The 16,518-nt window shown below is 35.6% G+C and overlaps 1 protein-coding gene across 1 annotated transcript in view; it reads right to left on the bottom strand.

Annotated features, from left to right (window-relative positions):
* The window catches only part of Igl (IQ calmodulin-binding domain containing protein igloo), a 138,053-nt gene that overhangs the window by 62,516 nt on the left and 59,019 nt on the right, over nt 1-16,518 (bottom strand). The window contains exon 2 of the mRNA XM_076445020.1: nt 10,420-10,737. Within this exon, the coding sequence (XP_076301135.1) occupies nt 10,420-10,737 (318 nt within the window). The remainder of the gene's footprint in view (nt 1-10,419; nt 10,738-16,518) is intronic.

The raw sequence follows: 16,518 nt of genomic DNA, 5'->3' as shown, positions 1-16,518 counted from the left end.
TCGATACTTTGTCTCCCTGTCAAGCCAGCGAAACAGGATTGGGAATTCGAGGCTTTCAGGAGTGACGGCTTCGGAATGGAATTTCTCGTAGAACTGACACGGATTTGAGATGGCACTCGCGACCGAGGGACCTAATTTTCGGATATGATACCGCTCTAGGTCTTACGAATTTCCGACATCTCAGCGGTTTAATGCAAACGTGGTGTAAAGCAATATTTACTTTTATTTATCGATGCTTTGAACCATTTATTTCGTAGTTTCTAATGTTGTTGTTAAATTATTCTTTTTGCGTGGAGGTGAGAGGTAGACGCCACGTGCTTAACTTCACTGCTTTTTATTTTCGTTGATATACATTGATAAATTAAACAACTGTATCATTACAGTACTTTTAATCAAAACACTTTTAACTTAAAGATATTCTTTTATATAATAATGTTTCTTATTACATTAACCTTTAAACCTTTGTAAACGTGGTCGCGGTTGCGGCTTTTCATATGGAGCGTTTTTACGTGAGTGAGTATTTTCGAACGGCCGACGATTTGCAACGGTTTTTGCGCGAACTCCGATTGGCCACCTTTCCGACTCACCAGAAACAGACCCGCCACATTTAAAATCACTATCGTATTTTCAACAGTTGTATACCAACGATAAGATTCTCTCTAGCATTAGTAATCACTCATGTAATCTAAACGTTTCAGTTCGTCTCTCTATCTTCAGTTCGACATTCCATCTACCATTACTCATCTTTGAACCTCATCCCCATGATTCATCCCTTACTGACCATTAGACCTAAAACAACCCCCACTTTACAGAACCCAAAACCTATGTCTCCTGCTGATTTCTTCCTCTCGCGAGCATTCTTTTCTCAGTCTTCATTCGCTTCCGATCAGTCTCTTACCGAGTCTTGTCTAGACTACTAAGATCTTTTGTATTACGTCCGTAGTTTGTATTTCGTTTAGAAATTGTACTTAATAAATATACTTCTATTGAGTATCCGGAATACAACACTAAATCCATAAGGAAATTATTTAAGAAAATTATAGCATAACTGCACCAGTGAATAAACGGGCACCAGTAAATTAACGCTTTTGTATATTTCAACAAATTTTAAGCCGCACGGCATACCAGCGATAATGACTCTTTTTCGTAGCTGTATTCCTATTGGTACAATAGAAAGAATACAGTAAGAATATATTGGTACTAGAATATTTTCTGTTCATTGACTGGTATTTTTTATATTTTTTATTGAACGTTTAACAAAGAAAAATAATAATAATTCCATTTTATTTGTGTTGATTTATTTTTGACAAATGAAGTGTAGGCAGCTATTTGGCATATATGAGATTCCTTTAATTCACATATTTTTTTAGAAATAAAACATCTTCCTGAACAATTTTTTAAATGTTCATTCACTGGTGCAGTTACCCTACATTATTCTCAGGCCTTCCGCAATATCAGGATTACATACAGCCTGGTTCACCAGATATTACCATCTCGATTTTCGTAATTATTATTATTCGCAGCGAAGAATGTTTATGTAAGGTTGAATGGTTTCGAGAGATGCACACTTTGTACAAGAGATCCACAATCACGTTACGAGCTTTCTATTATACCTTTTCTAACTAATAACTCTTTAGTTTTATAATGATTTAACTTTATTCTGTATATATATAAACTCTTACAATTAAATCCCTTGATAGTCCTCTTTATAACGAAGCATTTATATTATAATAATTGGAACGACATCTGTTAACACTAGAACTACCGGATGGGGCAAAATGACTTGCCCTTGTTCTTTCAGAAATATTAAAATTATAAATATGTTCTCGGTAGTTGTAGTGTTAACAGAAACTAAAAAAATCTCTGAAAAGTCCAAGCTCGGTATACCATTTAATTCCAATAATTTTGGCTATTAATGCCATAGCTAACAGACGGTTTCTGTAAGGATTTGATCGCACTTTGAGAGTGGATGAAGACGAAGGAATACGTAGCATTACATAAATTGGTAATATCCAGTGCTCGGCTAATGGCGCAACCCTCTGCTGCAAAGTTTCATGTTTGTATAACTATGTAAAATTGTAAGCTAACTTTTTTGTGAAATCTTTAATTGAGGTCAGTACGTTACAGCACAAGGGGTGAATCAATATTTGAGCCGTTCATTAAAATAGATTAACAAAGTGGTTGGAAGAATATTGAAATCTTGTGTAACTTGTTATGAAAATTCGACGGTACTTTTATGCAAACAAATCTATAAAAGCAAACATGCCCATGTTATCTATCAAATTTATAGATGCTTTCGGCGCTACCGTTTCGATCAAATGTACAGTGACCCCCATTAATATTCGGACCCTCTAAAAAACGCGATAATCTTTTTAATATTGCACTATACGATTCAAACTTTTTTCGGAAGCTAGAGCACTTAGTTCACTACAGGATGTGAAAAGAAATTTTTTCGAAAATTGCAATTGGTCGGAATTGTAAAGAAAATACTGAAAGATCCATTTTACAACTTTTTTATGTGGGCCTATATTGAAAATTTAAAAAATACGTTTTGTAGATCTGTTTCAATGAAAGATATCCTGAAAATTTCGTCAAAATTGGTCGACGTTGCAATGAGCTACAAGCATTTAAAGATGGTAAAAATTGCAGTTTTTCACGATTTTCAACCTATAACAGCAGTAAATCTAAGAATTATTACATCTTTCAATGACTGTCATTTTTCCCCGCATCAACCGATTTCGATGAAACTTTCACAATGCGTATAACCCACACAGATCTACAAAACATATTTTTCAAAATATCAATATAGGCCCGCATAAAAAAGTTGTCAAATGCAACATTTAGTATTTCCTCTACAATTCCGGTCAAATGCAATTTTTGAAAAAATTTCTTTTCACATCCTGTAGTAAACTAATTGCTCTAGCTTTCCAAAAAAGTTCAAATCGCATAATCCAATATTTGAAAAGTTACGGTGTTTTTAAGAGTGTCCGAATATTAGTCGGAGTCACTGTAGCAATTTTGCAAAAAATTTAATTCTTTCCTGACGTTTCGGTTCGATTGCTATATTAGTAACGATTGCTATATTAGTAATTGATCGAAACGGTAGCGCCGAAAGCATCTATAAATTTGATAGTCAACATTTACGATCAATAATTGGAATTATGCCCATGTTATATTTTGTCCTAGATCGTTCATATCGACATTCTAGCTAACTTCTATTTTGTTGATACATAAAGTAAACAGTATAGAAATGGAATGAAATGTCAGCATGTTATACCTCGATTTTGTTATGTACACATGAATAGGTTATTGCAAACGACCAGAGGGTCAGACCAAATATGTAACATTCACGCCATACATAAGTCAACGATTTTAACGTTTCTGTCAGAGTCAAGCAATCTATTCGCTTGATTTCCCAGAACAGTATCAACCACTTTAAAAAATCGGTGGCTGACCCAGTTCTGAATTGGGAATGAGTTCGGAATTCAGAATGGTGGAAATTCGCCTGACTTGTGGCTGATCTGTTAGTGAAACTCAGCTGGTCTGTATTTACATAACCAATCGAGCTTCGAGCTGTCATACGGATAAAATGAAAATTCAACACCTCCGCAATTCGTAATTAATTTACGTAGTGGTGTTAATTGCATACATAACTGCAAACGTGTACAGACAAATCTATCTTCACGTCAAAAAATAAATGAGCAATATCAATGTAAATGTCATGAATAGACTGCGAATCTTTATGCGTTCATGGCTTCTGAAAATTTTCAAAAAAAATGCCAGAATATATCCGTTAACAGAATTTAGTCAAATTTTGATATATTTCAGATCTACAAAGGCTACTACCACTTTCCAGTAATATTTCATTTAGTTGCCCCTTCTTAAAAATAGTCTCGAAAGATTATGCAAATTGCATAAACTTCCGCAGTCTACTAGTCATAACAACGTCGGAGAGTAACAACTCTAATCTTCTTTTATATCTTCAAGGGGAAGACTTTTTATACAGGGTCATCCGGTTTTAAACGGCCAAATCAAGGCCGAAACAAAAAAAGTGATAGGGGTAAAAGTTGTTCCATTTGGGGTCCTCTACAGTTGGTTAACGTTTGGCCGTCTAAAAACGGATGACCCTGTATAACATCAATTTTTTGAACCAATAAAACGATTCAAAATGGTATAGATCAAAATGAAAATAGTTTTTGTAGGTCGGTTAAACAATGTGATAATATCAGATTGTAAGCTTTTAAGAGGACGTCTAAACGACATAAATAATAAGGATGGGTTCAACAAATTTCATCAATAAATGTTCTCTCTCATCTACTTTTTCAATCACAATTTATTTCATAAGAATCGTTGATGTTTCAAATCGTCAGCTTACAAATAGAAGTGTTCAGTATTTATTGGTAACAATGTTTAATTTGATTACACGGGTCGGATATCAGAACCAGTGTGTCCAGACAGGGGTAATCGAAAAGGAATCGGGGGGGAATACAGGTACCCCCTCTCTGATGACCAGAGTAATGTGTGACACGTTGCGCGTGCGCGATGGAGACCATAATGGAGACGCAACAACGACTGACATTTCGCAGGTTTTAGGTTATTGCCGTGTATCGTATCGTACCTATTATGTACATGTACCTACTTAATGAAATAAATCATGTGGGTCGTTCTAAATAGAGACTGCAAACATTCTTTATTATAAATAAAATTAATTGTAACATGTGGGAGTTTCAGTCGTGAAGCGAAGTATGAATGCTTACTATTTATATGTACAATTGAAAAAATCTTGAAATCTGTATGTATGTAGTACTGAGTTACATTCCAGTGAAATCAATAAATCATAATATATTTTAACACTGTTAACCCTCACACGCTCCTCAAAAATAGTTGCATAAAAGAGACTGGGATAATAAATTCACTCATTTTTCTTCTACACGATAAATTGACAAATTATGGTTTATTTGTAACGTTATATTTTAAAGAAATACAACTCACAACATAGACATAAAGGGATCAATAATTACGTAGTATGTGAAATAAGTAAATGGGTGAATTTTACGCGGCAATAACCTAAAACCTGCGAAATGTCATGTCATTGTTCCATTCGTCCCACTAAATCCCCGTCGCGCACGCGCAACGTGTCACATATTACTCTGGTCATCAGAGAGGGGGTACATTATTTCACCGTGACTCCCCTCATCTGGCGACACTGAAGACACGTTGCGCGTGCGCGGTAGAGACTGAACGGTGGAATAGGATAGTGGAAGGGGATAAGGTGGAGAGAGCCTGGAGGGGGAAAAGATGTTGGTTTCAACATCAATCTGGCCACACTGATCAGAACAGTGAGGGAGCATCGCGAATGCAAGCCACGGTTGAAAATCCGGGTCACGGAGTCAGTCGGAATCGTTGAGAAAATCGTAAGCAATTTCCACGGAAATTCCAAGAGTTCGAGTCAAAATTCAGAGAAGGTAACAATCTACGAGGGGGATTTTCATAGCCCACGGGGAAAACTACTCGCGAGAAAACTGGCGCACGAGATGAGAATACCGGGGCGAGTTTATGACGCGCGTCTCGTTTGTGGGCTACGCGAGAACGCCGTCTTTTCCATCCACTTTACGAACTATGGAACACGATACGATATTCGTTTTCGTTCTGCATAGACCCACGATCTCATCGCGACGGAGCTCTCGATCCAACTGAAACGGGGAACCGGGTGCGGATGCGTGTGCTGCTGCAAATTTCTATTAAAATTCTCTAGGAGGGAAATGTTGAATGGTACGAGATCGGCTTCTGATAATGTACGACTTCTTCGTGAGAAAAATATCACGTACTCCTGCTATACAATAGGACGATTTAGCCAAGTTTTCCACCACAGTGACTCCCATTCATATGCTCCCAGTGTTACTACCTACCAGAGTTGCGCAAACTCTAGTTATAATTATGATTATTGATTAATAACTTCATAAGCTCTACAAAAGTGACGAATAATCAATGATCAAGTAAATACTTGAGTGTGACTAATGAGTAATGACTAGGGATGGGATCAAGTACCTCGCAAACAGGTTCGAACTTTGATTGATTGAATTCGAACTCTCTATAAGTATCTTTATACAATGCTTTTGGCGCTACCGTTTCGATCAATTACTAATACAGCAATTTTGCAAAAAATTTACTTCTTCCCTGACGTTTCGGTTCCGTTTTGAACCTTTATCAAATTTGCATCTAAACAAAAATATATAGGGTGAGTCACCAAACGTTTGTACCTCAAATATCTTTGTTGTTTCTAAAGATACGTAAAATATGTTAAGGACAAAGTTGAATGGTACAATGGGGCTGACACGATGCAAAAAAAAATTTTGTTTTTATGTAATTTTCACTATATTTACTATATTCACTATATTTCACTATATTTCACTATAATTTTTAAACTTATTGTATGAAAGGATATATACAGGGGGTTCATTTGAAAACATTCTCGAAAAGTATAAAAATAGGATCTTTATGCAAAATAAAAACGTTCTGTATCATTTGTAGGAAGCAGGAGTTCAATAAAAATTCATTTCATCCCTTAATGGCGTCTTCACATTGAAAGCAACGTAGCACCACTGCTACATTTTTCTAGTATTTTATCGTTTTATATTTCACCCAGCTAATTTCTTCACAAATGCATAAAAATGGGATCCTTATGCAAAATGAAAACGTTCTGTATCATTTGTGGGAAGCAGAAGTTAAATAAAAATTCATTTCATCCCTTATAATGGCGTCTGTACATTGAAAACAACGTAAGACCATCGTTAGATTTTTCTAGAGCATTTTATCGTTTTATATTTCACCCAGCTAATCTCTTCACAAATGCATAAAAATGGGATCTTTATGCAAAACCAAAACCGTCCTGTATCATTTTTGGGAAGCAAGAGTTAAATAAAAATTCATTTCATCCCTTATAATGGCATCTTTGCATTGAAAACAACGTAACACCATCGTTAGATTTTTCTAGAGTACTTTATTGTTTTATATTTCCTCCAGCTATTGGGTTGGCAAGATTTCGGTATTTTAAGGTGAAATAAAACCGAATTTCTTTATTCAAGCGATGAATTTTAATCAATAAAATATTTTCTTATTTATTCTTTTTGGCAAACGATCATCCATAAAAAAATCGGGCTCTATTTCACCTTAAAACACTGAAATTACTTTCTTGCCAACCCAATAATTTCTCCATAAATGCATAAAAATCCGCGATCTGGCGATAAGCAATTTACCAGGCAATCATGCCGAGGCAAATAGGTAGGAGAAACGTTCCACGAACATTGAAATTACAGAGACAACGTGTCAGACAATGCTGCACTTAATTATCGAATAATTCGTTCTTATGGTCGGATTAGAGCTTCGATCGAAAACGTCGCGCGCAATGTTCGTTACTATATGCGGTCTCTAACATAAACACATAAAGGTTCTCGTCGCATGCAATAAGCTCGTCAGCTAACATTTTTATTAGCCATGCAAGCCACGACTTCGCAATTCCGTGTGCCACTTATCAGGCGAATTGCGACCAGATTCGAATATGTACGTTCGTTCTTGTCCTGCACGGAATGACATACACCTAACACTATTTCCTCCATGTCATCGACGTGACATTTATTATTGAAAACTGCTGCTAGTCGGAAGTGTTCAATTCGAAGCTCTGATTAATGAATATGAAACGTCGCTGTAAACCGAACCTACAGGCTGGTACAAAAAACTAGGCAGTTGAATTCTGTGCAAAACACGAACAGAATTCATTTAAATTACAATGCATTTCTATTAATTTCGGTTAATTTGACAAATTTTTCTCAGACACACAGGCTGGCACAAAAACTGGGCAGCTGAATTCTGTGCAAAACACGAATGGAATTCATTTAAATTACAATGCATTTCTATTCATTTCGGTTAATTTGACGAATTTTTCTCAGACACACAGGCTGGCACAAAAACTGGGCAGCTGAATTCTGTGCAAAACACGAATGGAATTCATTTAAATTACAATGCATTTCTATTCATTTCGGTTAATTTGACGAATTTTTCTCAGACACACAGGCTGGCACAAAAACTGGGCAGCTGAATTCTGTGCAAAACATGAACAGAATTCATTTAAATTCGAGTGAAATGTCTATTCATTTCTGTTAATTTGACTCACAGTCCTCGATCAGAAGGTTATGACCACTCACGAGTTTTATTATTCTCCGTGATTTTCGTAAAATTTGAAGATCCGAATGATATTTACTCCGTGGATCATAAACATGGAAATGTAACGTAACAATGTATTATTTTCAACAATTGTTTTCTGCTCCGATCACTGTTTTCTCCGTTGTGCAAAAGTATCATAATTAAACAGCGAATTTGAGACATCCGTGACAAAAATGTAAAACGTATAAATCTATTATAGAATGTGAAATAATAAACACATTTAAAGAATTTAGAAACTGTAGCTCTTGTATCTTAGAATTAATAGTCTTAACATCATCGTGTAAACATGCGTGTGTGTGTGTGTGGAATACATGAACAGTTAACAACTACGTAAATTCCGTTCAAGCCTAAAGATTTTACTGTACTAAAAACACACACAAAACACGTTGAAAATTGTGTGTGAGCGGTCATATTTTCTTGGCCAGATTCATCATCGTGGAACTATAAAGAAGGAGCACAAATGGATAATCACTCAGCACTAAGAAAAGATCAAACTGGAAAAATAAGGAATTGTGATCAGAATGAAATAATGGTAGAAGAGAGTGGAGTGATTTGTTAAGAAATGTGACAATTAAACAATTGACACATGAAGCAGCGATTCATCGTGGAACTTTATAAAGAGAGAACTTGTGCGAATTAATATAATCTCCAGTTTCAGTTTATTGCGTCCGTCCCGAAATTAAACATTTCATCAATAAATGTTGATCTCCGTAGAATATAGTAGTCAAGGTCGAGGTCAACAGGGCTAACAATCAGGTCGTAAATCTTTTAAGGGATCTGCAGTCCACCCTAATTTTCTGACAACGATATTCACGCGTCCCTTATCGTGTAAATGAAAAATACTAATCTAGAAAATTGTAGGTACAGCTTCTGTACGTTTTCATTTCCTAACGAGGACAGTTGAAGAAGCTCAAAGTTCTTATCACTTTTTAGTTGTTCCTCGGAAACTTTAATCATCATAATTCTACGCTGATGTTTCTTTAATTTCTCTTTTCCGGTGTTATAGCGACAACATAGTACAAATTTTGCTCGGGGGGGGGGGGGTGGGACTGCGTGTATTATGGTATTCTGACACAGATATACATAATACATGTGCATAAATACTCTTTGACCCATTTTTTTCACGTTGAAGACCTCTGCCTCGTTCTAGCGGATTTCGTAATTTCCTTTGCACTGTTTTTACCCCGCACCAGAAACTTTTTCGAGTCTCTAACGAAAAAAATGTTATTTGCAATTTATTTTCGAGAGATTTTGAATATTAACGAAGCAAAAATTCGATCCGTCTGTTCCGCTCTCGTGTACCAATCGTTCCGGTTTTATTAACTGACCATGACCCATTTTACTTTAAACTCATCGTTTCTCTTAATTCTTCTTGTAAATTATATTCCATGGACACATTTGTGAAAAAAAGATTATCAACTTGTCTGCCCTCAATAATGTGTACAGTATCGTAATAATTGTGTCAGTTCTCTTCAGTTCGAATGAATGGCCTTCAGTTTGAATGAAATCTAGATAGCTATTAATAGACTCCGGATGTTGTGCATTTACAAAAAAACTGAGCAAGTGCAATTTCAAACAGTGAAAATATTAAAAGACTTTAAGCACTAACCCACATTTAAATTATTAACGAAGAATATAAATTTCTATTCAGCTCCTGCGTCTTGCAATTGATGGACAAACTTTTCATTTTGCATAAACATCCGGAGTCTGATTATACATAATCTCTAAAAATGTCTGATCTCTATAATAAAAAATCTCTGCACCATAATTTTAACCTTATCATATGAAAGGAGATAATAATTGGCATGAAAATACACAAGAAACTAAACATTTATTCGCAGAATTAAAGTTTTAGAGATCGTTATTAAAGAGACCAGAAATTATGCACGTATTTTTTCAGCCGGGTCTATATGACTCGAACGGCATTAGTGTGGATGTTTTTACGACCACTTTGGAAGGGTTAAATCAAGTTCCGATCTACATAGATTCGTACGTACTCGGAGGCCGGAGGAAAATTAAGGAAACAGGCCACGATTCGTTTCAGACATCGTTTACTCGTGAACTTGAGCAATTTCTTCGTCTTACGTGAAACGAAAGCATTTTTCGAAGTGACGTCGAAGGAATCGAAGGGTGAAAGGGAATTCTAAAATTAGAGGCGTCTCTCCGGGACGATTTCGAGGGTTCGTACGTGACACTTACCCTTGTCGTCAGCGCGGAACTCCGCCTGAAGTTGTTCTTTGGTCGGCTCCGAGTTGGATTTGGTCCCCGTCTGCTTCGCAGAAGATTCAGTCTCTTTCATACTCTTTCTTGCGTGATGACCACGGAATGCCGCTTGTATCCTCGTAGCGGCCTCTTCTCTCTCTTTACCCCCGGCCTCGTCTTCGTTCTCCGCTTCTTCCTGCGACCCGTTCGACTCCTGCTCCTTCGATTCGGACTCCTTCTTTTCCTCTGATTTCTCCTGTTTCGACTCCTGCCACTCTACCTTCTCTGAAATGTCCTCCGACGCTTTTGGAATATCTGCAAATCAAAGAACACTGCTGTCAGAAACCGACGCTTATCCATTTATCCGCTTGTTTGTCGAACCCCTTCGCCTTACAACATTTATTGGGTCTATAACTTAAAAACCGGAATTTGACACTACAGTGGTCGAAATTTCTGTAAAGTCATCTTCTTTTTCATAGATATTTTAAAAATATCACCATTTTACCACGTTTTTATTAGCTCGCTTTCTTGTTTGTTTGTCTGTTTGTCTGTTTGTTCGGTGGCAAATTTTGCAATTGATTTTTTGTTGATTTATCGTATCTGGTCTGGTGCCTTGTAGACACTCGGATAGAGGGACTGCGCGTACTCTAGACCGGTATGTTTACTATTTGCGTTTTTTTTATATTTTTTTTTCTGTGTGGTGCAGAACACAAGTGCGAAGTTTCTATAAAGTCACTTAGTGTTTCTCTGTATTCTGAGCAGAGAACTACGGAAAACTGCGAATATTCTAAAAGTATGTAGTTTTAGAACTCACAGAAATTCTGTTTGTTATAATTTCATTCACGTGTATAAGAATGCCGAGAGGAAAAGTACTAACAAGTGAAGAAAAAGCATCAATCGATGCTTATGAAGATACGGGCTGCTCTAATCGCACAATTGCTAAGAAAACTAATCGGTGATATATACTGTGATTAATAATTATATCAATGTGTTTGTCCTTACATCAAACGTCTTTGTCCTCAAAAATGTCGTAGAAGGAAACAAAATTTATACTTTTTATATGGCTACATTTATTTTTCTGCTCAACTATTAATTACAAGCGAATCTAATTTTATTTCATCTAAAAAGAAATGCGTAACGTTCATATTTGCTAAACTTTGTTCAAATCTTCATCACGAGATCCGACTGAAAATAAAGTATAATACACAAAATGATAGCTTTACATTAATTTTTAACGAATACAAGATGTTTTTTAGCATTATTTAATTGATGACTACACTGCGGATTTGTGTACAGAATGAAAATGTTCCAGATAAAGCCAGATACACATTTCATTCTTTCTTTAATAAGTTTAACAAGGAATAATCTTGTTTTCGTTGTAACAGTTCTTTTCGTTTGACTACAGCAAAAATGCAATTTCACCGACTATTTGTTAGCTTTAAAGATTGTGAAAGAGGATAGAACTTTAAATAATCATAAACGAAACTGACAAACTAAACAAATCATCGAACAAGTCATAAAAGTCTTCGTACGCCCGTTATAATGAGATATCTTTCTTAAAAATGGATCAAATGGCTTGAGCTTCTCTATCGAACTTAGAAGAATTAATTTATTAAATGATGTGTACAAAATTTTTATGAAAATTGTAATTGAGAGGAATCTGGAAGAAAATAGTAATAAAAATCAAAGTAAAAATAATAATTAGAAAAAACATTTGGAAATTTTCAGCATATATGCAACTAACATAACAAATCTTGTTGCAATTTCTGTCAAATACAATTTTCTTACAAGTTTGTTTAAATATCATTCAGTAAACTAATAATTCTAAGTCTGAAAAATCTCAGTTGGTATTTGGACAAGTTCTAAAATTATAACATCATTTTAATTATTTGTAGTAATTGAGAATTTTCTGACTGACTATATGCATTTCTACATCTAATTCAGTTACGTGACAATTTTCAAAAATTCTTTTAACTTCTCAGATAATAGTTTATGTATAGTATTTTGAATTGGAATGAAATAACGATTAGCACTTCCGTGATACGTCAAGTATAGTTTATACCAAAATTCCAAATTCCGAAAGCAGAGGAATTCGTTTATTTAAATTTACGCGAAATACGCGTGTTCGTGGGAATGTTTTTCGAGTAATATTCTGCGATATTCACTAACGTGTACAGTCGATTCGACAAAAGTGCATCGGTCACTGAGAGATTTAATCGTAGACTTTGATGGAACTTTGCCGTGTGTATACGATTCCCTTTGAGTTGATGTTTCATATGGCTCTCTTGATTAAGCCGCGGCATTTTACCGTTCGGGAGTTTCTAAAAATTCTCGCTTTCGAGCGCTCCAGTTGCACTTTATTCTACAACGAAGTAGATATTAACATTTCTGTCCTATATTAGATACATAGGACAGAATGCGTTATTGGCATTTTCAATCATCTGTAATCAATTTTGTTTTGTGCATTGCATTCGCATTTTACTACACGGTGACTTTATGTCGTATTATGGAATAATGTGAAAGTTGATGAAGAGCAAGAATTTGATCGAATACAAATATTTTCTATCATCTTTGATAAAGTGTTAATTCTTATTCTCAAATTTCTACGAGATGATTTTCCCATAGAAATTACGTACAGTGACTCCCATTAATATTCGGGCGCTCTAAAAAACGCGATAATCTTTTTAATATTGGTCTATGCGATTCAAACTTTTCTCGGAAGCTAGAGCACTTAGTTCACTACGGGATGTGAAAAGAAATTTTTTCGGAAATTGCAATTGGTCGGAGAATTGTAGAGAAAATACTAAAAGATCCATTTTACAACTTTTTTATGTGGGCCTATATTGAAAATTTCAAAAATTCTTTTTGTAGATCTGTTTCAATGAAACATATCCTGAAAATTTCGTCAAAATCGGTCGACGTTGCAACGAGCTACAAGCGTTTAAAGATGGTAACAAATTGCAGATTTTCACGATTTTCGGCCTATAACGGCAATAAATCTAAGAATTCTTACATCTTTCAATGACTGTCATTTTTCCCAGCATCAACAGATTTCGATGAAACTTTCGCAATGCATATAACCCACACAGATCTACAAAACATATGTTTCCAAATTTCAATATAGGCCCGCATAAAAAAGTTGTAAAATGCAAAACATTTAGTATTTCATCTACAATACCGGTCAAATGCAATTTTTGAAAAAATTTCTTTTCACATCCTGTAGTAAACTAATTGCTCTAGCTTTTATCGGTCTTTGTTTATCCGGAGACTAATAATTACGATTGTGGCACATTTTCACGTAATTACGATTGTGGAACATTTTTTCTTCTTTTCAGAGCACACAGGGCTGTGGAAATTGTCACGAAGGGTTCGATACGAACTCTATAGAGCGCACTTTAAACGTGAGAAGCTCTCTCAAGAGTTCACACGCTCAGGTCAAGGATGCCCGACGTGCGAAAATTCTCTTTGCTTCACCCACAAACAATGAATTCACCAAAACTTCTTTTTGCCCGAATCAAATTAAAAAACAAACGTACTCCTCAGCTTTGTTAGTATTTTAATAAACTAATTAAAATGGTGTTAAACATGTGTAACTAGGCCTCAAAACATTGAGATACATTGTAATGGAAGAATTAATATATCGTTGTAATGAGCTAGAAACGTTTAGAGATGGTAAAAATTTCAGTTTTTCACGATTTTCGGCCTCCAACTGCAATAAATCTAAGGATCTTACATCTTTCAATGAATGTCGTTTTTTCGATGAAACTTCTACAGTGAAATATAATTGACACAGATCTACAAAACGTATTCTTCAAAATTTCAATATTGGCCCACAGAAAAAAAGTGGTAAAACACAACTTTTCGTATTCTCTCTACAATTCCGATCAAATGCAATTTTTGAAAAACTTTCTTTTCTTATCCTGCAATAAACTAATTGCTCTAGCTTTCCCAAAAAGTTCAAATCGTATAGTACAGATATTAAGAAAGTTATTATCTTTTTTAGAGCGTGCAAATATTAATTCGGTTCACTGCGTGTAGAGTGGAATTATCCTAGCTAGGAAGAAATGTTGAATTTTCGAGTTAAAATAGCTCCGAGTACAAAGGGTTGAAGATTCCAGGTGCAGCGTTGGAACAAGATAACTTTTAGAAGGTTGCAGCGTGGTCTGTTTTTCGGACAAAAGCGACTCGTTTTTCAGCCACGCGCAGCCCATGTATTTATGCGGATTCGGGGCTCGTGTTTCTCTTTTTGCAAATAAAGGGCTACATAGCCGGGCGTGTATCGCGGATATAAAAAAAAAAAAAGGAGAAAGAGAGAACAAGAAAAGAAAAGAATGGGCTCGCGTGGGAGACGTTGATAACAAAGAAGACCGTGAATCATTGCTACTGCACCACTAGTGACACGTGTACACGCCGAATACACGCTCGCGCTCCTCCAGTCTAATTACTGCCTTGATATTTCGCGCGGCTCTGCTCTGCCCTGCTCTGCTCTGCTCGGAAAGAAGCGGAGAGAAGCTGAGCGGCGCTTATTTCAAGGCGGGACTTCGGTTTCTACTGGTTCGCATGCCTCAAGGAATCCGTTTCTCCCCCCAGAAAAAGAAACCCTGCCCGATAGAAAGTCCCAGGAGCTCGCAAATTAAAATGGAAAATACGTAGTGGTGGATTGGAAGAGATCCGGGTCAATTTCAAGAGGATTTCTGACGCAGAGGAAAAGAACCGGGACACATCCGCCAGCCAATTTTGAAATACGGACCCGACGTATTCTGCCGTTTTCTGTGTTAATTAGTTGTTTGTCAAACTGGACGGCTGCCAGGCTGAACGAAGATTTAATAAGAAGAAATTAATTGATTGCTTTACAACCGGAACGAGAACCGGCCAAAATAGGATGAATGAAATGGACCGATCATTAATCAACACCTTCATCTGGAACGTTCCATGTGTTCTGGACTTGAACGCCCAATTCTAACACTGGAGAAACCGAACCCGTCGAAATATAACGGATTTCAGATTCTTTATTTTAAAATTCCAGGCTGGAATTAAGAAAAGAACCCGTCAAAATAACGGATTTCGGATTCGTTATTTTATATTAGGTTGGCAACTAAGCTCGCGACCTCCGCATTTTCTCAAACAAAGTCATTTATATATATCTTTTAAGCACGAGTATTTTATATGTCAAATTAATTGGAAAATGTAGAGCTTTCTAATGATATTCAGTTCAAAAGGAATGGTCACTGAACCAGGTTATAATGATACGATAAAATATTTACGATACGAAAAAGGTCGCGAATTTAGTTGCCAACCTAATAATTGCAGGCTGGAATTAAAAATGGCCAATAATTGTTTTCTTTCGCATAAAAGGATGCAAGTTCCAACGCTAATGCAATGAAATAAGGCTGAACGTTCCCAGACGATTGCGATTTGTTAGTTTGTTGTTCCTTTTTCTCAAAAAAAAAGGACAAGTGGACTTTCTCTCTTTCCATTTCCCTGATGTTCTAATATTTTTTCCTCACTTTGCTATTTTTTCTCCTGTTTAAAGTCATATGCTGTTTTCAAGTTCTATTGTATCTACAAATCGTAACTTTTGTAAATAAAAATCAATAAATTGTGCATTCTTCTAATAAGTTTTACATGGATTTTCCTCGGAAAATTTTGATATCTAAAAGTACCTTCAGGTAGTATGAAAGCCATGATAAAATTGTTAATTCTACATTAACATTGTGTTAATTCTTATATGCTGTTCATTTCACATTTTTGTAAACAGTAAGTTGCCACTTACATGCCACATAGAATTATTAAATAATCAAATGATTATAAAAAAAAAGCTTCATTCATTTTTTATTAACTGTTCAAAATTTACAGATACGTGTATAATAGGCACCGTACATATTTTTTGTTTAAAGTAATCCTTTGATATGGTTATTAAAAATTTCTTGCTACTATCAGTATTATTTTAGATATATCACCATATCATGAGGTGTTTTATTTGAAATTTGATGTATATTTTGCACAGCGTTAAAATTAAAAAATTTAATTACTAATGATATTATCCCTTTTTCCGTACATTTTCAGTACATTTGCCTTTATTGTTATCATTAACCT

Source organism: Lasioglossum baleicum, unplaced genomic scaffold, assembly GCF_051020765.1.
Source record: "Lasioglossum baleicum unplaced genomic scaffold, iyLasBale1 scaffold0021, whole genome shotgun sequence".
Lineage (NCBI taxonomy): Eukaryota > Metazoa > Arthropoda > Insecta > Hymenoptera > Halictidae > Lasioglossum > Lasioglossum baleicum.
This window is presented reverse-complemented; position numbering and strand designations above follow the sequence as displayed.